Source organism: Ascaphus truei, chromosome 8 (assembly GCF_040206685.1).
Source record: "Ascaphus truei isolate aAscTru1 chromosome 8, aAscTru1.hap1, whole genome shotgun sequence".
In the NCBI taxonomy this organism is placed as follows: domain Eukaryota; kingdom Metazoa; phylum Chordata; class Amphibia; order Anura; family Ascaphidae; genus Ascaphus; species Ascaphus truei.
In genome coordinates, this window is record NC_134490.1 from 42,865,645 (window position 1) to 42,892,331 (window position 26,687).

The 26,687-nt window shown below is 42.5% G+C and overlaps 1 protein-coding gene across 4 annotated transcripts; it reads left to right on the plus strand.

Annotated features, from left to right (window-relative positions):
• Nucleotides 1-193: 193 nt before the first annotated feature.
• On the plus strand, nucleotides 194-26,123 carry CD320 (CD320 molecule). Of its 4 annotated transcripts, none has more exons than XM_075611699.1 (13): nucleotides 194-329; nucleotides 9,400-9,519; nucleotides 13,165-13,284; nucleotides 13,763-14,122; nucleotides 15,025-15,196; nucleotides 15,822-16,037; nucleotides 16,594-16,712; nucleotides 17,794-17,933; nucleotides 18,614-18,752; nucleotides 22,620-22,817; nucleotides 23,503-23,568; nucleotides 23,758-23,903; nucleotides 25,893-26,123. In XM_075611699.1, the coding sequence occupies exons 1-13, from the start codon at nucleotides 260-262 to the stop codon at nucleotides 25,926-25,928; spliced, it is 1,902 nt and encodes a 633-aa protein (XP_075467814.1). In that variant the 5' UTR covers nucleotides 194-259; the 3' UTR covers nucleotides 25,929-26,123. The 4 variants fall into 4 exon arrangements, with proteins under 4 accessions (XP_075467814.1, XP_075467816.1, XP_075467815.1 ...); XM_075611701.1 differs by having other exon boundaries at nucleotides 22,620-22,757; XM_075611700.1 differs by having other exon boundaries at nucleotides 13,168-13,284.
• The last annotated feature ends 564 nt before the right edge of the window (nucleotides 26,124-26,687 follow it).

Sequence of the window (26,687 nt, forward strand, 5' to 3'; positions counted from 1 at the left end):
GGTGACCCTCTGCTTTCCATTATTATAAACAAAAAAAGGGGTAGTAGTTACTTCATAAGTGGAACTGCACCTTTACCCAAGACCACCTCAGAGCTGTTTTAGGAAGCCGCAACCACGTGTAGATCACGCATGCGTAGTTCGCTTCTTGTGCCTCAAGTTCAAGAGCAGGCTTCCACTCAGAGCAGACTCCGCCCAAAGACTTAGCACGTGATATGACGACACGCCCTCTCCGCTGACACGCAGAAGTGAGCGGCTCGGAATGTGGAGCGGTGACTGGTTCCTCGCGTGCATCTGGCTGGGGACCCTGCAGACGGAGCCGCGCGTGTCCGGTGAGTGGAAGTGACCCGTGGTGGGTGGGGGATTGCACGGACCGCGAGTGTCCTGAATTCATTCATTGTGACAGCCGTGAGCAGTGCGGCGAGTCCCCGCCTACTCTGGATGGGTATTGGTCGGAGTCTGGTAAGTGTCCGCCTACAGGGGTAAAGCGAAAGTTATGATTGGTAGGGACGCGTGTCAGTCACAGCACCGCCCCCCTCTAAGGCTTGTGTTCAAGAGTTAGGTGATCACAGAGGTGACTCGGGGGGTATAGGACACGTGCTCATGGGGAGAGAGGAGAGATTGATTTAGATTTTTTTTAAATCACCCCCTATACCATTATATCTATCTTGCATATTATATATTACATAATTGCCCACTTAATTGGATGCATGAGGTGCAATGTACAATTATTTGAGTGTATACTTATTTTGTTTTAAAATACAATTATTTTTAGTGTGTGTGTGTGTATATATACACACTGTCACACCACCTTTGGGTGAAAACGAAGTGTGTTGCATCATCCCAGCCTGGGCACTATATAGAGCAGAGCATGTGGTGAGGGGCTTTCCCAGGAAACTGAGACACCCATGGGTGCTGCAATGCTGGTCACGAAGCAAAGACCCCATAGCGGTGGAACCCCGGATTATGAACCATTGTTTCCAGGGGACCTCTCGTGATGGGTGAACCTGATGAGCACCCGGATGTGGAATTGTCATCAATTGTCCATGAGGTCCAGGTCCCGGTTTTCCAATCTGGCTGTTATATTTCTGCATGGCCATTGCTACAGTCCTTCAATGCGCTTGTCCTAGCATACAGATAATCAGTGTTAAAAAGCTGTACAAACAATAGTATTCCTAAACCAGTAGGAGATATTGATCATTACAACAAAGTCCAGGTCAGTTGAAAAAATAATATAGGGTAGATGGCCCAAATAATTTCTGGGGTCTGAGCAGCTTATGTAGAATAAACCACATTTCAGGGGATCTAAAAAGCAGACGCGTATGCCCCATAGTGCATAATACATGTATTAGGTTGATTATAACCTTACAAATGCGCTCACAAACAAAGGTGTTAAAATCGCATAGTAGAAAAACCTGATAACAGGTAGGAATCTCTGCTGTGGCTGCAGGAACACGCTGGAACCAGGATAAATCGCCTCCAGTACAGACGGCCTCCGTAGGGCTCAGTTGTGATGTTATTCAGTGTTGCAGGGGAAGGGCTCCAGTGGCGCAGTTTAAAAGAGCGCACTCGCCGTTCAGCTGATCTGTATGCTAACACAGCTGAGCAAGGGATTCCCAGGTTGGGGGGTGGGGCTAGAGGAATTTGCTTGCCTGCGACGAAACGCGCAGAGCTGTTCTGATTGATGGTTTTGGTAGTGATTTCATTTGATGTGGTGGGTCTAGCCCCGCCCCCCGATCGTAGACAGCCTGGGAATCCCTTGCTCAGCTGTGTCAGCGTATTCATCAGCTGCTGAACGCCGAGTGCGCTCTTTGTCACGGCGCCATTGGGGCCCTTCCCCTGCGACACTGAATAACATCACAACTGAGCCCTACAGAATGGAGATCGGCACGGTACAACAGGCGGAAAATCGGCGTCCACTGAAAACACACCAACAGGTGATGGTCCGTTTATGTAGTCCGCAAGAATTTTTCAAAGCCGCTGTTTATTCCACGATTGGAGCTGTGAAATCCTGCTTCTCAAAGCAACTCTACTCCACAACAGCTGGTGTATGGACACCTCTGAACGTCCCTACGCGTTTCGTCACAGTGTGACTTCATCAAGGGAATTTGTTCTTAACAGAGTTACGGTATGGAGCGTGCACTTCTCTTTTCTTTCGAGGTTCCTTTTTGTGATTGGGCTTAATCATGTTTTGAAGCTGCAGTACAACTCCAAATATCTACAGAATCTGTTGTGGGACTTCATATTCAATCTGAACCCCTTCAGTCTACAACTGTGTCGCCCCAAAGGGTGTGAGCCGTTTGCTGCCTTTCGCTGATGTGTGGTGATGTTAAAGCTGCTCTGTTTCAATCTGAAACTCACCAGCCCTTTTATCTCCTGTACCCAATTGTCCAACTCTGTCCATGAAATGTAAGTGAATTGACTGTTCAACTCTGTTAATTTAATGTAACCATGTATTGTTATAACTCTGTGCCCAGGACATACTTCAAAACGAGAGGTAACTCTCAATGTATCTTCCAGGAAAAACCTTTTTATAAATAAATATTAATGTTTTTTTTTTTTTATCTGGGACTTGTTTGAACAATTCTTTCACCAATTACACTGTTATACCACAAAATGTATAACTAGTGATAGTTATCACTTTAAACATTTATATTTATGAATATATATTCACTTAGTAACAATTTTGACTGTGTTCTAGCACTACTTATTATATTTTAATTTAATAATATATTTATTCTTTCTATTTTCTCTTTTTGAAATCATCCAATAGTTTTCTCTTTTTGTAGAAACATTTTCCCTGGGGCTATTTACAGATGTTAATACCAGAACCCTAAACTCTGTGGCATTTCTGCTGCAGGCTTCCCCTAGTCAGGTCCCAGCTCCTATCTCATACTTACCAAATTCAGTGAATATCGTACATTCTGTGACATGTTACTGAGTTTTCTGTGGTTTTGGCTCCGGAATGTGCAAATTGCAAAGCGAATAAACTTGCCTTACAGTAAAAGTTAGGCGTGTTATTGCCAAGCACTTTCTATCCATTGTAGTTTCAGTATATACTGCACCTATTTATGTTTGCGTTGGTAGCTAGTGATCACATTATACTACACTTAGGGCTATATTTACTAAGCAGTGCTACTCCATGACATGAACGGCAAACCTGTGAGCATGTGACCTGTGTTTGTGACGAGGGTTAATACACACAGCTATCCAGCTGACTCGCTTATCTCCCAGAAGGGTCACTAAAATGCGTAATATCTCCCCTCAATCTGTCACAAATATAACCTTAAACTCGTTTCCACCACCAAGGATAAAAAAAAGTCTTACCACTAGGGTCCTTGGTCCCCTGTTTACTAGGAAAAAATATGATTAACACACAAACATCTATTGTAGCAAAATGTGTTCGAAAATGCACTCTTCAAAACGTGCAAAGTTTAATTAGGGCCCAAAGACAGTACTTATTCAATTTTTTATTTAATATACAAAAGTAGTAGAGTGCTTAATTACAGAAAAGAAAGTTACAAGAAACAGAGTCTGATATGCAGACAGTTTAATAAAATAATGGTAAAACAGAGAACCTATACGTTACCAACGCACATTAGTTCCCTCCCAAAAGAGATCTTTGAAGTTTGCAAGATGAGAGTTCGTGTATTGTTGGCATAAAACACACCTTGTTGAATTCTAACTTCATATCTCAAATACATGGTTTTTATCCTAAAACCCCTGCATTGGAAATTGAATAAGACCACCTTCTGGGACATGTCTGTAACTCCCTAACATAACTCTAATTACATTTTTATCATTTGAGGAGAGAAAAGAGTATTTCTTTTTAATTAAAAAAATGCTGGAGTATAAAATGATCCCATAACTTCCTTTCTATCACGCATGGAAGGATGTCATCTTCCCCGTTGCATTTGTATAATTAAAATACACGTGTGGACACCCATCTTGATGCGGTAACTTTTAATCTTTGATGGTGAAACATATATGTAATATCTCACAAGCAGGGACATCATTACCTCTTTATCTATTTGGGCATGTTTGTCCTTATTTGTATGTAACTGTTTCTGTAATTATCAAATCTATGTACCTCCATTGTACTGTGCTGCAGAATATGTTGACACTTTACAAATAAACGATGATAACATAGTCCAACCTGTTATATTTGATATTCATTTAATCAGCTGAGCTCACTTGTCACAAATCTTTCACATCCTTGTGATTTCTACCAAATACCAAATACCTTATATTAGTGAACTCCTACACGCGCAGGTACCGCGTCACCAATCTCCGTCAGTAATCCTTCCCACACCTGTCTCCTGCACCTCTTCAGCCAATCACAGCAGGTACTCCTGACGCGCCCCCTCTCGCCTTGTTCTCATTGGTCCCAGTATGCCTTGTATGCTCAGCTGTCCCACTGATTCATCGGCTGAGCATAAACCTTCCTACGTGCGAAGTGTTCTCTGCTGTTTTGCCTCCACAGTCTTGTCGTGCTTCCTGACCTTAGCTGTTCCTCCGGACTCCGCTCTTATTCTGTTCGCCTGAGCTCGGCTACGACGACATACGCACCTCTCCATCCCGACCTCGGCAAAGTACCACGACAATCTGCCTCTCTCCAATACTGACCTTCGCAAAGTACCTTGACGATCCGCCTCTCTCCAATCCAGACCATGGCTAAGTACCTCCTACGATCCGCTACTCTCCAACACTGACCTCGGCAAGTAATACTGACCATCCAGACCTCTCCTACCCTGACCCGACTACTTCGACCAATCTACACTCCAGACGCGCCCACGCGGCTGTGGGTTTGCTGTAATATGATATCCCCACCTCGGGCTCGCGGTCACGCCTTGTTTGTGGTGAGCACTCCGTTACACTTGGCTCCTTCGTTGTGATGTCATGCTGCAATGACAACGCGGGCGTCATATGGCCCCGCGGCGTCAAATGCGCAACGCGTCTCCAGAAGCCGCCTGTGCCAAGGTAAGTGAAGTTTACAGAGGCCTTCACCGTTCCCCCGACATTTAATTTAAATGCCATCGGGAAGCGTGCGGGGCCTCTGTAAACCCCGTGACTCCTGCAGAGAATCTGTGCCCCCCGTTTGCACAACCCTGCATTAACTCACTAACACGCACACCCAATAATACACGTACAGATACTGATGAATGCTCATACGCCTACAGACACTAAAAATGAAAGACTAAATAAAAGTAGTACTCCGGTAGATGCTGTAACCTGTCCAAGGCAAGTGGTTCTTTTTTGAATATTTATTTTTAAAAAGACCAGTCAAGATTTAACCCATGAAACATTTCACTGACTGTCTTTAAATCACCTTTGTCCTACATAGGGCTGAACCTTGAATCCATTAAACATGTCGCTGTCATCTGGTCGCTTTGGTCCTACATAGAACTGAGCCTTTAACCACTGCACTGCCACAAAGACCTGCCACATTTTGGAGGGGACAACATTGTAATCCTATTTATAGGTTCTTCGTTTACACTTTGACATGGTGCCATCTTCCCCAGATAAAATCAAATGAAAAAAAAAATCCTTGTTTGTAATGTGACCGTAGTTAACTTTGATCATAAACCGTATAAGCCTCTTAACTGCAGTCACATGGTATAATTCATGGCAGAGGTTAAACTAGATACAAAAAATACAATCTTTGTGTATCACAAGCATTTTTATCCTGATGTTAAATGCGCTTTCTCAAGTAGCTGTTCAGAAAACAACCTTTTGTAAAGAATTTACCAGTCTAATTATGTTCCACTGTACCCTAAACACATTGAACCGTGCTAATATAACTGAATTTTGGCTTACATTTTTGGGACATTAATGACAAACTGCATTTCTTTATGGCTTCTGCTGTAATATAGTGTGTGTGTGTGTGTGTGTGTGTGTGTGTGTGTGTGTATTTATATAGCACAAACTGTGTATACAGAGGAAATATATTACTATAAATGCGTTCAAACATAAAAACGGACAGAATTGAATTCATGTAGTGTCCGTGCTCATTCGGCCATTCCTGTATTGACCCACATCCTCGCCATTCCTGTATTGACCCACATCCTCGCCATTCCTGTACTGACCCACATCCTCGCCCTCTGTCACTGCGCCACATTCCTGCCCTGCAGCCACATTTAGGATTATTGGCTGCTTTTACCTAAAAACCTGCTCCACTGTTCTAGGAAATCTTTCAGAGTATTTGCTTTGATTATTAAGCTACACAGTTAGGGATCAACATCCTCTGTTTGGAAGAGATATTGATGTTAACGATAAAATATATTTTCTTTTTTGTGCTTTTTATAATTGGCCATCATAGGGATTTTCCTAAATACAATGTGTGTGTTATATTATATTTTTGAGCAAAGGACATTTATTACCAGGTAGGTATGTATGTAGCCGGTCCCCCCCTTTTTACCTCCTGGTCCTCGGAAGTGGGATGGCTGCAGAGGCGCACGGGTGCTGCAGGGAGTGCGGCTGTAGGCTGACAGCCGGAGCAGCGCACCCGGCAAGCGGGGGCCGCTATTTTGGATAGGCGTGCATGCGCAATGTGCAGCGGCCATTCGAAATGCTCCGTACGGGACTACAGGTCCCAGCAGCCCCAGGTGCTGCTTTCCATGTGAGGGTGCACAGCTAATAGGGCTGCTAGATCCTCGGCAGAGAGATAAGTTACATTTGGCGCGCTAGGAAGACCACGCGAGTTGGAAACAGGACAGCAAGGGTTGAGGTAAGGTCCAGGGATGAGTGCTCCGCTGGACTGGGCCAGATATCCCCTCAGGTCCCAGATAGGCCTCGACCACCAATAGCTTGTGTGCTGTAGGGAAGGCCCCCAGATAGGGATGCATCCCATGGCACATTAATATCAGTATTAGCACATTCGTGACGGACGTCACGCGGTGTGTGCGGTCTGGGACCAGACCACAGGCAACTATAGACATTTTAAAGGGACACACTCCAGCGGGAGCTCCCTCCAGAGGCGGACTCCTGTGGACAAGAGCGAGAGAGGATCCAGCAGACCGCGGCATGGGACCACATTGCGGTTCGGCGGATCCATCAGCCAAGTCGGCCTGGTCGGGCCTAAGACCAGGAAGGTATCAAAGCGCACCAACGGCCATACAAGTGGGTAGCGCTACTCAACACACACTATTTGGTCAGCCTTGTGGACTCTGGGGTGGTTATTTGCCCAGGTCACCTCAGTACTTTGTGGGTTCCACCAGGGTGGCGTATGGTGTGGGTATAGCCTTGTGGGGCACTGCCTGGTATTGTATTGTACTGCTATATGTGTTATTGTGTATGTGTGTTCAGTAAAAACTCCTGTTATATACCCTGTGTGTAATTACTGAATGTATTGGCTCCTGTGAGGAGCTATCCTGCTGCGCTAACATCCATCTCAGGTGGAGGCACTGTAAACAGAGGATAGAGACCACCCCATGCTCCCAGCGACGGAGACCTAGGCCTCCTGTAAGCCACGCAGGTAATCAGCAGCACGCGTAGTTCCCTTAGACACGGGGAAAAGAGGATATGTATGTATGTGTGTATGTATGTATGTATGTATGTATGTCTGTGAGCTGACTCCTATCAATTGAGAGAGAATTGATAATCTAATTAACTATTTGGTATGTCTGAGTTGATTAGGCAAACCCCTCCCTTAAGAGTTAGTCAAATGCATGTGATTAGGGTACTTAAGTCAGTGTAACTTGGCTGTGAGTCATGACTGTGTAACATCAAAAGAGTCACATCTTAAGTGTCATATCTAAAGTGTCTGCAAGAGTTAATATTGGAGTTGAAATTGGAGGAAGATCTGGACTCTGCATTACAACTTTGCCACTGTGATACATTCACTTTTAACATCTGTGATTATTTGTTCACTTTTATCCTCCATTACCTGTGAAGTCTCTCCTCCTGCATCTCACTATGCCCTCCCTACTGCTTTTTCTGTTTACTGTTTTCTCACTCCTTTGTGAATGTCTCTGTTCTCTCCAACATCCCCTCTCCCCACTGCACCATTATTTATAGACCTCTCTCCCAACAACTTCTATACCTTGCAACAAAAAACACCCACACAAATCCTCTAGTCACACCCTCTATCTACTCCTTCCCGCTACTGGGGATCTCCCCATAGCCTAAAGTCAGACATAGACACCTGATCTCACTCATGCCTCCCTGACATCTCTTCCCCTGTAAATGGTGTTAACCTTTTCATTTAATACTGACCAGCCTTAAATCTCACCCCACAAATCAAGTATCCCAATAGCCTGCACTCATGGCTATTGCCCCACACTCAGTCACTCCTACCACCCATTGTGACCAAGCAACTGCCATCTACAGCACTTACTCCCTCACCTACTGTCTCTGTAAGTTTCCCATTAAACCTCTTAGATTGTAAGCTCTTTGGGGAAGGGATTTCCTTTCCTATTGTCTGATTTTGCTGCACTTATTGTATAATTATAATTCCCTGTACTGTATTCTTTGTGAAGCGCTGAGTACACTTTTGGCGCTATATAAATAAAGACATTCTATCTCTATCTCCACATAATCAGATGATTATATGCCGGAAATTAAGTTAAGCGTTCTGGGCCATAATTCTTTCTGTGCCTGAAGCACATTATAATGTGCTGATCTTCTTCGCTAAACACCATTTTGTAACTATGCACTTGATGAGGTCATCATGCTGTCACCAATTCCAAATAATATTTATTAGATTTAAGAAGCATTTGATAATCTACCATTACAGACCTATAATTTCTCAAATTTTCATGAAAATGTGAGGATGTTTCTACAAGATATGATGAAAAATAAAAGGGGGTCCTGTTTTTTTTTCCCTGAATACACTGTATCTGGATCCATCTATCCATATGTATTTGTATGTGTATATATGTTTAGGATAATCTCCGCTAGTTAAAGTATCAGGTTCACATAGAACCATGGTCACCTAACCTTTACAGTGCCATGGGTTTCAGTGGCACCAGAGTGCTGCTACTGGACCTCTGACACTTATGCATCATGTGAACTCTCGTGATACGAACAGACCTCGGATGACAGAAACTAAGGTGGAGGTAGCTCCAATTTGGTTCCGATTTTTCTGGCCACTCTGTTGACTTGGGTATTCCTGAACTATCCCCCCCCCCCCTTATTCTTTGTTCTTTCTTAGTTGATCACCATACTTGGACAATAGTTTATACATCTTAGCTCGATCCTACTGCCATGTAAGTCAATAGAAGTTAACACCGGACCAAGCTCGATATCTCTTATTAGAGCTTTGTGAATCCTGGTCACATTGCCTTATTACTATTACTACATATTGCCGCTGTTGCGTGTATTTCTCGTATTAAACATATCTATGTCATAAATGGGATACATTGATCGCCAAAATTTATTTTCAGTCTTGTATTTAAATTCTAGGATCACCAGTGACATGTCTCCATAACCAGTACAAGTGTCCGGATGGCTCCTGCATCCCTGGTCTCTGGCGCTGTGATGGAGATGAGGATTGTCCTGATGGCACTGATGAAGCAACATGTCGTAAGGAAAACGCATTAACCAATCCGTCTACTACAGTACAGTAACCCTTTGTGAACTAGTTAACCTAGCATTCCCTCCTGGGAGCAACGTGTATGAATGGCAGTGATATGTTTAAGGGGTCACATCTGGGTGGTTGACTCTTTTGTACCAAAATTTGACACCTACAGTATAAGTACTGTTAAACCAAGTTTGTTTGTAAACATAGTGGAGGTGAGGCTCGGGATGGGTTTGCTTTCCTCTGGCTGCTCCCTTTTGTGTGATTATTATAGCAATAGTTAAGAGTGTGGCAACTACAATTTAAATTTTAATTCTAAGAAGTGTAAAATCTTGCACTTTGGCCATAAATACCCACAGACAGAATTAATGATACTATATAATCAATCTCTATAGAGAACCTGGGTGTAATTTCAGGTGATTTAAAAGTAGGGAAGCAGACAGAATTGTATCAGTGTTTATGGAAAGAGCGTGTTAGACACCTATAGATAAGACTTCACACAGACTGTGGAGACTATAACTCCAGAAGGACATAATTAGAAATGAGAGATTGTGCAAAGAAGTGATACAAAAATAGTCATCATAAAACTTTTCAGGAAAGATTAAAGGAACTAAACCTGTACAGCTTGGAGGAGGGAAGGGAGAGGGGGGTATGAGCGAAACTTACAAATACATCAATAATTTGCAAATATCCTCCTTTCTCTTTATTGGCTCTGAAAGGGATAAGGTGGGCTAGAGGTTGAGTAAACACTTAATATATAAGCACACATTCTCTTCTCTCCCCCCCCCCCCCCCATTTAGAGATCCAGGTGTCATGAAAACTTTTATCAAGTTCCAAAACAGCAAAACGTTGTGGAAATGCCTTCTTTTCTGTCTAATTTCTCCCCAATTAAAAATGTCCTATCGGCAAGTCCATGAAAAGTCTCATATCCATCCGAAATCTCACATGCTGGCCAGTTAGAGAATAACTGCAAATGCACTTCGGTTATGTATGTGTAGCGGTGTTTCCCCCAGCCTCTGGGAGATTTCCCTACTACATGGTGTGGTGCATACCTGCTGGCTTACAGTAGATCTGAGTCTCCTGCGGTGTTGTGGAGGAGAACAGGACAGGTTTCTGGGGGTGGGATCTGATTCTCTCGCTCGGTGTCAGCGCCTCCATCTCTTGCAGGCTCCAGGTATCTGGAGACAATCCCTGCAGGAGAACTCGCTTCCACTCCCCCTGATAGATTGCAGTCTCAGGCAAGAGGATATATTTCAACAGGATCACATTATTTAGTTCACTGGCAGATGTTACAGCTCACACAGCATACACAGCTCACTTCTTTGTGCTTCACCCTCAAGATGTACCCTGGACCTCCACTCCAGGCCAAAGGCACCTGAAGCAGTCCATGCTCTTCCCTTACTCCCTTCGTCCAAATTTTAGATCACTTGCGGTTCACTTGAGTTACATCATGATACCCATGTGCACGGGCAGTGCTAGTTACTCAAGGGCATTTCCTGTTCACTGGCAGAAAATTACAATATTTTTAGACAATTCATCAATGTAATTTTTCCATCTATGGGGCTTATATTCTGTATCTGCTGAAGTGACTGCTTGGGCCATTTTGGTTAAAATTACCCATAAACTACAATGAAGAATTCTGTCTGAAAATGTCCCAAACAGCCGTTTCAAAGTATATATAATGTACCCCTTAGTGCAAAATGTTTACTTATTTGTGTCCTATAAAGAACCTTTTTGTGGCACTTTTGAGTGGGTCACTGTCACATTAGCTTACAGGGTTATAAAATACACCAAATAACTGGGTTGAATTGAATGCGACTGTGATATGAAAAAGAAAGTTTATTCCTTCAGAGAAGGTGAACATACAAGATTGAATAAATAACAAAATGGAATATATACACTTACGTGGGGATGGGGCAATGAAGTAATCAGGATTCAGATTAGCAATTCATCAGGTATCATTCAGATGAAATAACAAAGAACACTGGGCATAGAGCTTACCATCGTTTTTATCTGATTTGGGCTCTATACCCTAACATTGGGTCTCAGGTATTGGTTAACAATTATTTGTACCCTATCACCTTTTGGCAGCTAACGTGGGAAGCACTTTGTTACCTGCCCCCCAGGTAGCTGGCACATGCGCACAATCCGTTAGTCAGGCTCCCATTTTCCTAACCCCACTCAAAAGAGTTGGCGTCACTAAGTCTGCCAGATGGGGATTTGGGCCGGGGAAATCTGACCAAAGGTGTGAATTATGGCACTTCATGTGAAAGGCCATGTCCTGCGTTCTTTCCACCCTGTATATACAAACCGGGGGGATGAGCCTTTGTGTAAACATACTGTCGCCCCCTGACCATTAACATACTGTATGGGCCAGTAGTTTTCGTGGGCTTTACACTAGGTATAAAATACAGTGAGTTCACAATATTTTATATACATAAAAATATTCCGTTCGGTTGGGCCGAGCGGGCTACAAATTGCCATACCCTCATGCCGGAAGGGATTCTACATGGTGGCCAATTTTTAGCTCGCTGGGACCCACCGAACCAGAGATAACAATATATCACTTTAACACCACATGTTAAACATATTGCATTTCTCCACCATTGGAGTCAATGGCAGAACCACATTTTAAACAGTTACCCATACTCCGTTCAGTTGATCGGAGAGGGCTGGAAATTGCCATGCAATCATGTCGGAGCAGTGGCTGCATGGTGTCCAAATCCCAGCCCTCTAGTCCTTACCGAACCGGAGATCTGGGTTTTACACTTTCGCACTTGGTGTTTTTAAAACCAAGCGGCTTTTCTCTGCCATTGCGGTCAATGGGGCGACCCTCGTGGCGGCCGCGACCCTTTCCCATGGCCATTGCCCGTCGGACCCTGTTTGGGTCGAGTAAGGGGGGTCCCCTGAGCTAGGGGCAAAAAGAACTGGACCGCTACCTGCCCTAGGACTGGAGTTACAATTTTAATATGAATGAACTTGGCCGTGACCAAGTTCCCACGGCACTTTAGTGTTCAAAGGCTCTTTCATTGAAATTGTATCCGCTTTCGGCGATTGCGGTATGGCCGGCAGCCAACTCGTTCTTGGAGAGCGGACTCGAGGAATCCCCATTGAAAGACATTACGCCATTCACTTCAATGGAGAAATTCCGCTCAACCTCTCGGGCGCCATCTGCTGGTCTTCTTTGATATCAGGCCCAAACCCTTGAAATCTCCATAGACTTGCATGGAGCTCCAATGGCGACCTATGGGACGGGCTGCAAACTGGGATTAAAAAGGCGGGAAGGGAAACAAAGGGCCATAAACATGTAAATACAATTCACCCTTTCCCTCCCGACCTGATCCCAGTGTATGTGTTTGGTGCATACACTGTATGGGGAAAAATAAATGTAACCAGGGGAAAACACATTTTGCACTGAGGCAGGGGAATAAAAACACATGTAATCATTATTACAGTTAACCCCTCGCCTCCCACATGATGATAGAGGTGGCCAGCTGGGGTGTAACCCCTTTATTACCGGGCCAGCCACCCCCTTTTCGTGACAGTCACACAGCCCAGTATATTGCATTACATTATATTGCAGTTAGCAGAGCGAGTCTCTGATTCCCCGTCCTACTCCTCTCTGATCTGACATGTACTTCTCTTTGCAGCAGAGGAGGCACCGTGTGCGGGTTTCAGATGCACAGATGGGCACTGTGTCGCTCTTACATGGCGGTGTGATGGTCATTTCCACTGCGCAGATGGGTCCGATGAAGATCCACTAATATGTGGTACAATTACAATCATTTTATTGGAGAATATAAGTGTGTATATATTTTGATTTTGTTTTCTTCTGCAGAGCTGTGCAGGGAATTTTCCAGATAAATGACTCTTCCTCCTAGAGCTTACAATCTAATTTATTGGCTGGGAAATGGGTAGTTACAGATTTAGCACATGGACACTATATTTCAAACCAGAATTACCCACTTCAAAGGTTTCTCTCTTTTACCCCTTGCTCTCTTCCCCCTTGCTCTCTCTCTCTTCCCCCTTGCACCCTCGCGTCCCCCTTGCTCTCTCTGTCTTCCCCCTTGCGCTCTTGCTCTCTCTTCCCCTTGCTCTCTCTCTCGCTCTCTCTTCCCCCATGCTTTCTCTCTCGCTCACTCTCTCTCTCTCTCTCTCTCCTTCCTTCCTTCCCACTTGCTCTCTGTATAAAAGAATATTACATGTTGCACCATTAATGATACCTATTGGCTTCTGAATATTTCCCAGGGAACAGCACTTGCCCCCCTGCTAAATTCCAGTGCCGTAACAGGCAGTGCGTGTCTACAAAGCTGGTTTGCAATGGACATAACGATTGTACGGATCGTAGTGATGAGGAAGCGTGTGAACCCGCCTCGTGTTCCCCCAGCAGTTTCCCCTGTGGCTCCTCCTGTCTGCCTCTCAGTCTTCTGTGCAATGGGAAGATCGACTGTCCCGGCGGCCTTGATGAGTCTGAGGGGAAGTGTAAGCCCGTTCACCGACCTCACTGCTCTGCAGAGGAGTTCAGCTGCGATCAGCACTGTGTGCCGCAGACCTGGAGGTGCGACGGTCACACGGACTGCGAGGACGAGAGTGACGAGGACAAGTGTGGTACGGGAGGGTCTGACTCATGTCTGTACTGGGGGGAGGAGGGACGTGTGTGTGTGTGTATATATGTATGTCTCTATCTCTATCTCGTATTTACTCAATTCTAAGACGCACCTTTTTTCACATTGTAACATGCCTGAAATCGGGATGTGTCTTAGAATCAATGTCTTTGAAAAAAACGAGGCTGTAAGGAGGCACTGCTAGAGAATTTCTATAGCTTTATTCAGCAGCAGGGACCGTAAGTCTAGCTACATTTGTGTATATCTCATTCTTTGTTCAGCAGTCCTTCCCTTAAAGTCAAACACCATGTTTTAATCAATATCTGGTAATCTAGTATTTACATGAATACTTATTTGACAACCTTATTAGCCTTTTGGGACTTTGCTAAACATTTCACTTTTAATCAAATTTTGGGGTAAAACGCTTAACATTTTGTGAAGGAACTTTTGGGCAGTTTTGCACATCTCAATTCATTACACTGATTTGTGACCCATTAGTACTTAATGACGTTTTTCAGTTTTCCTCTTGGTACAGTATATTCTATTTTCACCTGGGTTAGTAGAGTTTCCTGTTCCTGAAGCACATACACAGCGCTAACTGCACTGGATTCATCTATGATAGTTTGAGCTACAGCATTCAGTACATTGACATGTGACTTGAAAGACAAAGATAGACCTTGTAAGTAAAGGAATGATTCCAAACTCCCTTCTCTAAGGACCTCTAATTTCAGGTTTTTGTTTTTTTAGATATCGCTGCATGAGCACATGTAGTGCTTAATCAGTGTATTAATCATATTGTAGTTTTCTCCCCCCTCATCCCCCCCTTGAAAATGTTAATGAAATCAATGGTGTGTCTTACTATTGATGGCGCCTTAGAATCAAGGAGATATATCTTGTTTGTTTCAGGTTCACAGCCGCTCCTGCTCATATTTAACAACAGTGCGATTCATAAACTGAACCTTGATGGTGAAGATAGTGGGGATGTTGAGTTTGGACTGGAAAAAGTCTCTGCCCTAACTGGGGATTGGGCATCATCTGAAATCTTCTGGCCTGATGGGGAGCGGAGAGTGATATTTGGGTAAGCAATTCCAAATACATTTTTCAGGCTTTGTGCTGGGAAATTGTTAAATAACTATGTTCTTTCTTTCTTTATATATCTCATTCTTTCTGTCAACCTTTTCCCTTCTCTCTTTTTTTTCTTCTCTTTTGATCTTTTTCTCTGTCCCATTTTTTCTTTTTATTCTGTCATTTTTTTGAGCTTGGTCACTTGATGCAAGGTGTGTTCACATCTGATTAGTTTATCTAGATTAGCACCATTGCAAAATATACAGAAATGCCAAAAGGGATTTAAAAATACTTAAATGTATCTGCTTTTTAATTATGTCGTTCTAGTAGGTATATTGGCCTTGGCGAAATGCAGATGCCTTCTAGGTTGTGAAACCTTTTATGGCCCCAACATTAACGTGCTTCATAAATTAAATTCTAGTGTTTACAGCTTTCAAACCCTCATAGGTTTATTCAGTGCACATTTATGAGGTTTGGCAACTTTGTACACTATAATTTCATCAAGGAAGAACTTTGATGTTGGTCTCAAAATATATCCCAAGCTACAAGAAATCTGCTTTGTAATGTGGTGCAGTGAGATGGGTAAGCAATTTCAATCATAATGAACTGGTATCCAACTTTCTTGTTTTTAAACACAGAAAGTCCCTAGACATGGGAACACAGAGAAGAGAGATTATCAAACATTTAAGACGACCAACGGGCCTGTCTGTGGATTGGATTTATAAACTTGTCTACTGGATTGATGCTGAGTCTCGGACCATATCTGTGGCTTCTCTGGATGGATTGAAAACAAGAAAACTTTACAAAGACAACATCTCTCAACCTGCTTCTTTGGCTGTGGACCCTCAAACAGGGTAATTATACCATCTTCCGCAGGTGCAATCTCTTATAGCTGCTAATTGTACCACCCTAAAGTGCAATCTCTTATAGCTGCTAATTGTACCACCCTAAAGTGCAATCTCTTATAGCTGCTAATTGTACCACCCTAAAGTGCAATCTCTTATAGCTGCTAATTGCACCACCCTAAAGTGCAATCTCTTATAGCTGCTAATTGTACCACCCTAAAGTGCAATCTCTTATAGCTGACAAAACATTTTCTAAAGAAATTAAGGGTGAATTCCTCCTACAGAGAGAACAAAAGTGAACCACGGACAGTAACAAGTTTACTGTAATAAGTGGAGCTGATTTTAAACTTTTTAAAATAATCGGACAAGTAGAAGTATTTTTGTAAAATATATATTTTTTAACCATTTCCATGGTAAAACAAGTGTTTCTCCCCCCCCACCCCCCATGTAAATTGCTATTGCCAGGAGTCCATGCAGTATGTATGTATGTATGTATGCATGTATGTATGTATGTATGTATGTCTCATTGTTCGCTGAGAGTAAGATTTTAATTGTCTATTAACAGGTTCATTTTCTGGTCTGATATTGGCGAGATTGCTAAAATTGAGAAAGCGGCTATGATTGGTAACAGCAGAATACAGCTAGTTTCTGTGGACATCCACAAACCTCTTGCATTGACCTTAGGTAAGTAATGTTTATCTTTCCGTGGCTGAAAAACCTCTCAATCATAGCCAAGTGTTTTCTGCTCACTAGATATTGTTATAGGTTGAACAAGGCACCAAGGTCCAGATATACTGAATATTGTTAATCCTTAGTTCACGCTAAGGACCATTGACATGAATGGACTTTAAAGTTTGCTATGGCTCAGTCTTTAATTGAATAAATCTAAGCTTTTGACCCTATGATGGAAATAGACTATCATGAATGAGAACTGTATAGGGTCCGTCTCACATAGGACCAAAGTGACCTCATGATGGCAACATGAGTTAAAGGCCTGAAAGTGACCTAAAACACAATGGCACGTTTAAAGTGGCATTTCCGACTGGGGCGGGAGCTTAAATATTCAGCTCAAAGGGGCCCTCCTGCTTCCCTAGATACATACCTCCTGAAGGGGCTGCCTTTAGCAGCTCCCGGCTGGGCATGCAATTTGGCCCTTTAAAGGTCCCACAAGGGATGACGTTGTTGCTTCCCATTGGCCCGCGTGGCACTGGACATCTAAACCTGCATTAGATACCGGCATCACCATTGAATGTATGTACCTCAGGGAGCAGGAGGTCACCAGAGATTAAATTAATGCGGTTCAGCTCCGGATACACCTTGCTTCCCACATAGGGGGTGAAAGGACTTTTTGTTTTACTGGAATATATCTACATCTATATCCAGTGGTTGACAAATCACCAAAAAATCTACTCGCCACACAAAAAAATCTACTCGCCACCTAGTACCAAACGTGTGCTGCTTGGGCCAATATTTACTCGCCCGGGGGTTAAATCCACTCGCCCGGGCCGAGCAAATGTATAGGTTTGTCGAACACTGTCTATATCTATCTGTATATCTCATTCTCATGTTAAATGGGCAAAATGAAAATGCTTCAATTTGCTACAAAATTGCTTTTGATTCATAGACCCTTATTCAGTATTGTGAGTAGCTGGGTAACTAACATTGAACAATGCATTAACTTCCCCACTACACAACATATTGAAGTCCCTGAGACCACTGATTTTAATGGCCTTCTAATAGCTATGTGTATGTAATGTTTTTGCAGACGTTAAACACAGCTATGTATATTGGGTAGACTCTGAACTAAACACTATATCCAGGATTGGGATGGATGGCCAACACAGGAAAGTAGTCCTGCAATCAAAACAATTCTTATCTAACCCATCTGGAATTGCAGTGTTTGAGGTCAGTAAAATATACACAAGAACTGTATTTGAAATCATTGCATTTAATAATGCTTAGCAGTGTACAGTCTAAATTCTCTTTCGTTTCCCTAATCACATACAGTATGTCAGTGTGAAATCCTCATGGAGAAGCATTGAATTCCAAACAATATTTTTTACAGTCACCCTTTAAAAATGGCTGATCGCGAAAATCAGGCTTAGATTATAAACACTTTCGAAAACTACTGTTGTGATTTTTTTATTTTTTGTACCCCAGCATAAAATGGTGTTACTTCAATATTTCTTTAGAATGTAACCATTAAAAATACTGCATGGCTTCTTCGTGAGATAAGGGAGAGTAGAGGCAATCTGTAGAAAAAATACAAATTGTCTGGTTACGTTTGAACAATATTTTTAGTTTTATATAGAGTCCTTGTTCCCAAGAGCTTGCAGTATGAATTTGGTGTCCGACTTGCCCAATGCCACAACTTCTCTTTGAAACGGGTACACCCACTTCGGAGACGGTGCTCTTACCACCAAGCTACTCCTTTGTCCCAATATAAAATTATCTCCTATGGCACTGCAGTGCTATAAATAGAATTTTACTGGGTCAAAAGTTTTTGTCCCAAAGAGCTTGCAGTGTAAATGTTGGTGCCATTATCACTCGGCTTATCACCTCTTCTTCTTTCTTTTCTTTTGTAGGACTTGTTATTTTGGTCTGATTTGGAACGTGAGGCTATTTACAGCATGCAGAGACGGGTCCATGCTAATGTAACCACTGTGGCATATATGAGGAACCCTGCCGGTCTTATCATTCTAGCTAGAGAAGTGCAAGCTAATAGTGAGCATTCTTATCATTTTGTTAAACATGGCATTGATACCAATTCAACATCTCTAGGCCTTGTGGAGGGCAGTGTTTCTCACCCTGAACTGCACAGGGTCTTGCGATGTTGAGCTCCGTACTGCTGTGTTATTTTAGCTTTGTGTTGCTGTGAAAGAGAGAAGAGACCCACTATATAGGCATCAAGCTTCTGGAAGTTTTGTCTTGGCTTCTTTAGTTTGCGTCTGTAAGAAACATCTTGAAGCTGAACATATATCAGATGTTTATGCTGCTACAGATATGACAAAGTTTTTGATGCTAAAAGGAAAAAATAATGAACTAAGATGTAGAATGATACATCCATTATAATGTATGTAAATCCTTCATATTGCTTCATATTCAGATTTAGAACCTGCCATCCCAAACGCATTAAGTGTGAAATAAGGCGATATTTATCACATGAATTAACTATTTAAATGGGGACATGATAAATCTTACATTAAAACTTTAACGCGAACATGTTTAGAATGACGAGTGCTTCCTATAACTCCTCCTTTGCTCCATATAACTTCTCCCTGTCTTTCTATTGCTCCCTAACTCCTTCCTAACTCCTCCTATCATTGTTAAACCACTCCCTATAACTCTTCTCGATCTGTATAATTGATCCCTATAATTCCTCCTATTGCTCTGCATATGCGCTCCCTAAAACTCCTCCAATAACCATTCTCTGTCACAAGCTGATGCATATGGGGAACAAGTAGTTGGAAAGCACCTTAATACTTTGACATTTTTGTTTTAATTGTCTTTCTTGACAACAATTGAATGCCCAAAACACGGTCTTCAGCTTGATACAGAGCCCTCAACAAGAGGTCCTACTCTAGGAGGCCTTTATGATTCAAACCGCCTCCCCCCCCCCCCCAAAAGGCAGATGTCAACAGAGGGAACACCCAAACAATGTGACCCAGGTTACCTAAATGTTGCTAAGCTGTAAGTTACCCCTACAAGAGAAACAATATACTTAGGGCTTCGCACCATTTTCTAAGCAGCAATATATTCAATGTAAAGGTTCTATCTACCATATTTTTTTAATTTAAAGCTGAATTCTGTTTCATAGTTTATTTCTGTGCTTCGGGTTACAGAGCCTCTCCACACCCTTAATTTACTGCACCAACTCAACTGACCTCTTAAACCCCAGGTCATTGCCACCGGCATGAACTAACCAGCATGTGCGGGAGGCAATGAAGCCTCTTTTGTCTGATAACTTCTGGAAAAATCTAAATCCAGTGTAAACCCCTCCTAAGTGATACAGGCCTGGTCCTGGAGGAAACCCAGTTGTCGGCACTCCTGCGCTCTGCGACCGGCTTAGAAGACTAACGAATCCATTGTGATCCAAACTTGCTTTCCTTCAGCACTTAATCCAGAAAATATATAACAAATTAACCCTCCATTTACACAACGCTTATGTACCCTTTATATCTGTTAGACCTTCTGCACCGTATACACCGCACTGTTTCCCTGTTAATACCCAAATGTATTGCTTGCAGAAACTCTACTGGGGTAATTGGCAAGCCAAGGCAGGATCGCGCCTGCGCTCACAGGGCTCCGGGCCATATGATGCCGCGTTGCCTACTGCTAGCTTTACCCTTTGCTTTTTTAAAGCATCTCGATATTGGTTATTCCCGAAACGGTTAGAACAATCATGTCTGAAACTACACGATGTTCCCCACCTATGTGCACCTTCGTTGAAGGCCCAAAGGACATTAATTTTAATGTTTATTTGTGAAGAGCCAACCTATTGTGCAGCGTGGTACAATGGGGTACAGTTATGTATATTATATAAACCGTTACATACAAGTGAGGGCAAACTTGCACAAACAGATACAAAGAAGTAATGGGGGCCCTGCTCGTGAGAGCTTACAATGTACAGAACATCTCCCTTATACGTGGTCCGGTGCTATGACGCCCCTGCCTGTTTGAGAAATGGGTAAAGTGGGCGCTGTGCGTCAAAGAAAGCCACAACTACATATCTCTTGGACCCCAGTGTATTTGAGGCAGTGCAGCCATTTTATGCCGGAACGCCTAGTCATATGCCCACCATGATGAGCCCCCATACACCCTACAAACTTCCCAATATTGTTGAAGTATTTGAACAAGGAGGAACATTGATTCTGATCCTTCTCCCCTATCACGCTTGCTAAAATAGTGAATGCTTCAACCAATTCCAAAAACGTCTTCTAGGCTACCTTGCCAGGGCCGGCCCGTCCGTTAGGCGGTCGCCTAGGATGCAAAGGTCCCAGGGGCGCATTAATAATAATAATTTTTTCCTCTTATTTTTTATTTATTATTATTTTTTTTGTCTGTTATTTTGGCGCCCTTTTTTTATTTTGCATTGCGCTGGGGTGTGGTCGCAGCCCTGATAGCTATGCCACTGTTTATTTATTTTGCGCCTAGAGCGCATGAATCCCTTGTGCCGGCTCTGCTACCTTCTTATTGGCCTTGTTAGATTTTCCTCCAAACCGTCTTTCTCCTTTTTCAAAAATGTTCCGGGATCAAGGATAAGATTGACACATTCACAAATCTTCTCTCTTGTAGCCTTGGGCAAGTGCATCCTCAGAGGATTAAAAGTAGTTAGCTATGCATCGCTGTAACTTGTGCCTGGAATGACTGTGCCTGGAATGACTGTTCTATCTGCAACTAATGGTGCAGGGTGAGGGGCTACCGTAGACATCTGAGTATTACCTCTTGTATGTAAACCGACCAACACACACACTGTTGACACGCTGGAGACTTCTCTCCCCTGTGGACTAAATAGTTTGCTCAACTGAGCAAAGAAATCCCCAGGCTTGTCAGCTTGCAACATACCTGACCCTCTTCCAACCTCTGGGCCACAGCTCCTCACAGTCTGCCACGCCTTGATGCGACAGGCAGACCATTGCCCGTGCCCTTGGCACCCCATAGCGAGGAGGCTGAACCTACAGGGTAATGTGGTGTAATAAAATCATTCATACCCTCATTCACCAATTCCCTATCAGGCCATAAATCCTCCTCTTCTGCCTTCCTATGCTGCTGAGCAGCCTGGCCTGCACATACCCTACTTAGTGGAGCACAAGGAAAGAGAGCCCTTCCTGCTTTCCCCTGTCTTAACTATCCTTCCCCCCTGTGACCCACCTTATGGGGATGCCTCACTTCCTTAACCCTCTCACTTCCTTCCACACTGACTGCATTAGGGGGCAGAAAGGGGTAAGAAGCCCCAGCACAAGCGCCAACGTTATATTATCCATCCCGTACATCAACTGAATGTTGATGTAAAAAATTATTTTGCCGTTCTTGCTTTCTTTGTGACTGGTTTTGAAAGTATCCCTCTTCTCACATCATCATAGTTCACTTCTTATACATCATAACTCCAAAATGCAAGCGGTAAAATGAATAAAACGTAAATAAAAAAAGTACTTCCTTGGCCATTCTCCTATTTGTTGCAAAACCTCACAACTTCCTCACATTTCCCTAAACCTCCCACCCTTCAACTTCAGAGCTTGGACCTCTTGTTACAGCACTTTTTTTTTCTCTGAAATATGTTTCCCTCCTGCATCTTGTTGAAATACCCTTGATATATTTGGAAGTTTCTATTATACTCCTCCACCCACCCCCTTCTTTCTTCTCTCCTGCATGCTGTACATGTTCAGGCCCTTTACTCTTTCCTGTTTTTTTTTTTTTTATAGCCATGCACCATTTTAGTAGCCGTCTTTTGCACAGATTGTGGTCAAACAGCAGTGACATTTATAGGAATAATACTGATTCTGCTGCCACTGCGGGAATAGGGACTCGAGTATATTGGTTGTTATTTTTCTATTGTCACTTCTGCATAACTTTTCTGTGCCTGGTCCTTAGGTGTAAACCTGTGCTTGGAACAGAGAGCTCAGTGTCCCTTCCTATGCGTCCCTTCTCCCTGGACCTCAGAACACTCACCGACCTTCTCTTGCCTGAGTGCTGATCACACAGAATCTGACGACATCCAGCATAAATCCGGTAACTATTTACCAGTGCTGGTGACAGAAGAAAACAGGAACAGAGAGAATCCCTCAGAATGTACGTATTTGATTCTCAGAGGATTACATATTAAAATGAACCAGGATATATTTTTCAAATTTATATATACTGTGTGGGTGTATATATGTAATACATACAGCTGAACCCAGTTATAATGTGGTGCTCGGGGGTCCACATAATGAGACCGTGTTATAACCGGGATCGTGGGGGAAAAAATGGCCGCTGTGATCAGGACTTACCCGGAGCAGGGTGCAGGGGATCCGACACCACGGGTCTGCCCCGCGGGGGTGTTGTGTGTGTGGGTGTCCGTGTCCATCTCCGTTAACAATAAAGCTTTGAATAGATGTTTGCTTTTTTTTTTTTTTTAAACATCTATTCAAATTTTTATTGGTAACAGACGCACACGGAGACAGACACACACACACTTACATTGCGTCCTCAGCATGGAGGTGCAGACGGCCGGGGAAACAAAGGTAGGTGATGTTTGGGAGCCAAGCCCAGCCCGCGTTATAAGCGGATCCGCGTTGTACCAGATCGCTACTTGGTGTGTGTGTGTGTGTGTGTGTGTGTGTGTGTGTGTGTGTGTGTGTGTGTGTGTGTGTGTGTGTGTGTTTTTGTATTCTGGTCCATTCATTAAAAATATATAGCAAAGGAAAATCTCAATTTTTTATTTAAATTAAACAAAGTTTTTATATTGAAAATGAAATTACTTTTTCTATTTCAGCGATTTTGGCAATTGGTAAAGAGAACGAAATGTCTTATAACAGGAGTTTGGTGATTGCTGTGTCAGGTAAGTGAAATTCTGAGTGTGCCTAAACCTTTATCTCACTACTGACATCATTGCCCCCTTATTATACATAATAACTGAATCCAAATGCATGAAATGTGGGGGTTCTGGTCAAATAAACTGACAAAATAAAGGAGTTTAGTATTAACTGTAAATTAATCTTGTATGTGTGTTTTTTTTGTTTTGTTTTAGTTTTTTTCAGCTTGGCTCTTCTATCCTGCATCCTCATCCGGTGTAGGACAAAAACCAACTGGGGTTTACTAAACAACATCTTCTTTGAAATGTCTAAGAAGTATCTGAAGCAAGATATGGATCGAACAGCGTCATCTGCTTACATGGTGAGTGATTGTCTCAATAGAACAATATGTTTTTTTCCCTTATATTGTGATGAACATGTATACTGCACTGTGTGTAGAAGTTTGCAGGCACAGTGAAGGAGCTTACAAACTAATTTGTTACATGAGGCACAGGGAAATAAAGTGACTTGACTAATGTTACAAGGAGAGCTGACACAGTGATTTTAACCGATTCACCATATTAAAGGCAGTGTCTTTATCATCAAGCTAGTTCTACTAATATTCCTTCAATGTGAAATCTGATTGTCCGCATTCCCGTAAAATCCACTCCTATCATTTATTTATTTTTTGGAGGGGAGGAAAGAAATTCCATAGGAGGAAGCCACAGCCTCTATATTAAGAGTTCTTGGGGAAGCTACTTTAGGTTTAGTACGGGAAAACATTCAGGAATACCTAAGGAATAACAAAATTATTAGTACTAGTCAGCAGGGATTTATGAAGGATAGGTCGTGCCAAACTAACATTCGTTTCTTTGAGGAGGTAAGTAGGAATTTAGACCAGGGAAATGCAGTTGATGTGGTCTACTTAGATTTCGCAAAGGCTTTTGATACGGTTCCACATGAGGTTAATGTACAAAATAAAGCAAATTGGGCTCTAAAAATATATGCACCTTGGTTGAAGGATAGACAGAGGGTTGTCATAAATTGAACTTTTTCAGGTTGGGCTAAAGTTGTGAGTGGAGTACCTCGGGGATCGGTACTGGGACCCCTGCTTTTTAACTTGTTTATTAATGACCTTGAGGTTGGCATAGAGAGCAAAGTCTCCATCTTTGCTGATGACACTAAATTGTGTACGGTAGTAAAATCAAAGCAGGATGTAATTTCTCTCCAGAAGAACTTTGATAGACTGGAAACTTGGGCAGGTAAATGGCAGATGAGGTTTAAGACAGATAAATGTATTGGGAAAAAAGAATATTCAGGCGACTTACAAATTAAATGGGGGGGAAAAAATAGGAGAATCCTTGATGGAGAAGGATTTAGGAGTGCTTGTAGACAACAGGCTTAGCAATAGTGCCCAAAGTCATGCAGTAGCTGAAAAGGTAAATAAGATCTTATCTTGCATTAAACTGGGAATTGATGGAAGGGAAGTAAGCATACTTATGCTCCTCTATAAAGCATTAGTAAGACCACACCTTGAATAAGGAGTACAGTTTTGGGCACCACTTCATAAAAAATACATTATGGAACTAGAAAAAGTGCAGAGAAGAGCCACCACATTAATAAAGGGGATGGAAAATCTGACTTGCTGTATGAGGAGAGGCTAGCTAAATTAGATTTGTTTACATTAGACAAGAGGCATCAAAGAGGGGATATGATAACTATATAGAAATATATTCGGGACAATATAAGGTGCTTTTAAAAGAACTATTCATTCCAAGGGCAATACAAACGACACAGGGTCATCCCTTTTTAAGGTTGGAGAAAGTGTGATTTCACCAGCAACAAAGGAAAGGGTTTTTTGTTTTGTTTTTACAGTAAGGGCAGTTAAAATGTGGAATTCATTACCCATGGAGACTGTGATGGCAGATACAATAGATATCTTCAAAAAAAAGGTTGAACATCTTTTTAGAAATAAAAGGTATACAGGGATATACCAAATAAGTAAACATGGGAAGGATATTGATCCGGGGAGTGATCTGATTGACAGTATTTGGAGTCAGGAAGGAATTTATTTTTCCCCTTTATGAGAATCATTATATGATATTTCACTGTGGTGTTTTTGTTTGCCTTCCTCTGGATCAATGTACTGTAAGTACGGATATAGGATAAAGTATCTGTCGTCTAAATTTAGCATAAGATGAATTTGATGGACGCATGTCTTTGTTCAACCTCATCTACTATGTAACTATATACAGCAGTGCTTTTACATTCCATGTAAACTGAATCAAACCCACAGCTTTATATATTCCTGACCCCCATCTTCCTTTTACTCATCTTATTTCTGTCTCCTGATTTTCTTTTCACTTTGCAGTTGACTGACCTGAAAAATGAAGAGGAAGATGCTTGACCGTATGTTTTGCACAGACTACACAGTGGTATTCATGGAGCCAGAAGCAAAGCTCTCCATCCTAGGGTTATGCTACTGGTTGTTGATGGATCAGTGGAGGGGGCATGTTTGTCTGCAATGATGACACTATATATTACAAGGTACAGGTGTCCTCTGGGACAGAGATGCAAAGGAGAGCTGTACTCAGAAGTTCATAATACGATTCTCCATTTAATGTGATAGCCAGGAACAGTGGAAAGACAATGTTTCAGGTCCCATGTGAACCTTTCATCAAGTGATGAAAGATTCATATGGGACCTAAAACGTTGTCATTACACTGTTCTTGGCTGCTATATTAAATGGAGAATTGCATTATGACCTTGTGAGTAGGGCTCTACTTTGTACATCCGTACCAGAGGAGACCTGTACTTTGAAGAATGTATTTGTCTATGTTGTGTTGGCTGCACAAGCAGGATTCTCCTCGCCTGAAACCTTTCCCATGCGCTCTGGTACTGTACTATATTACATGGGATTGCAATGACCAAATCTGACCAGCAAACTCCCATAAGTCTGCTTTGGCAGTCTGAAAAATGTGACATTAGCATCTAACACACTGCAAGTTGACCAACCTACTCTCAGTTGGTGCAGCTCCATCTGTCAATGGTCACCTCTGTTACAGAAAGGGGATCAATCTGAATTTCTGTTAGTCTCACTGATTTGAACTCAGTTTAATTTATTTTAGCATAAGTGTCTCATAGAGTTTACTCTAGTCTCAATGAT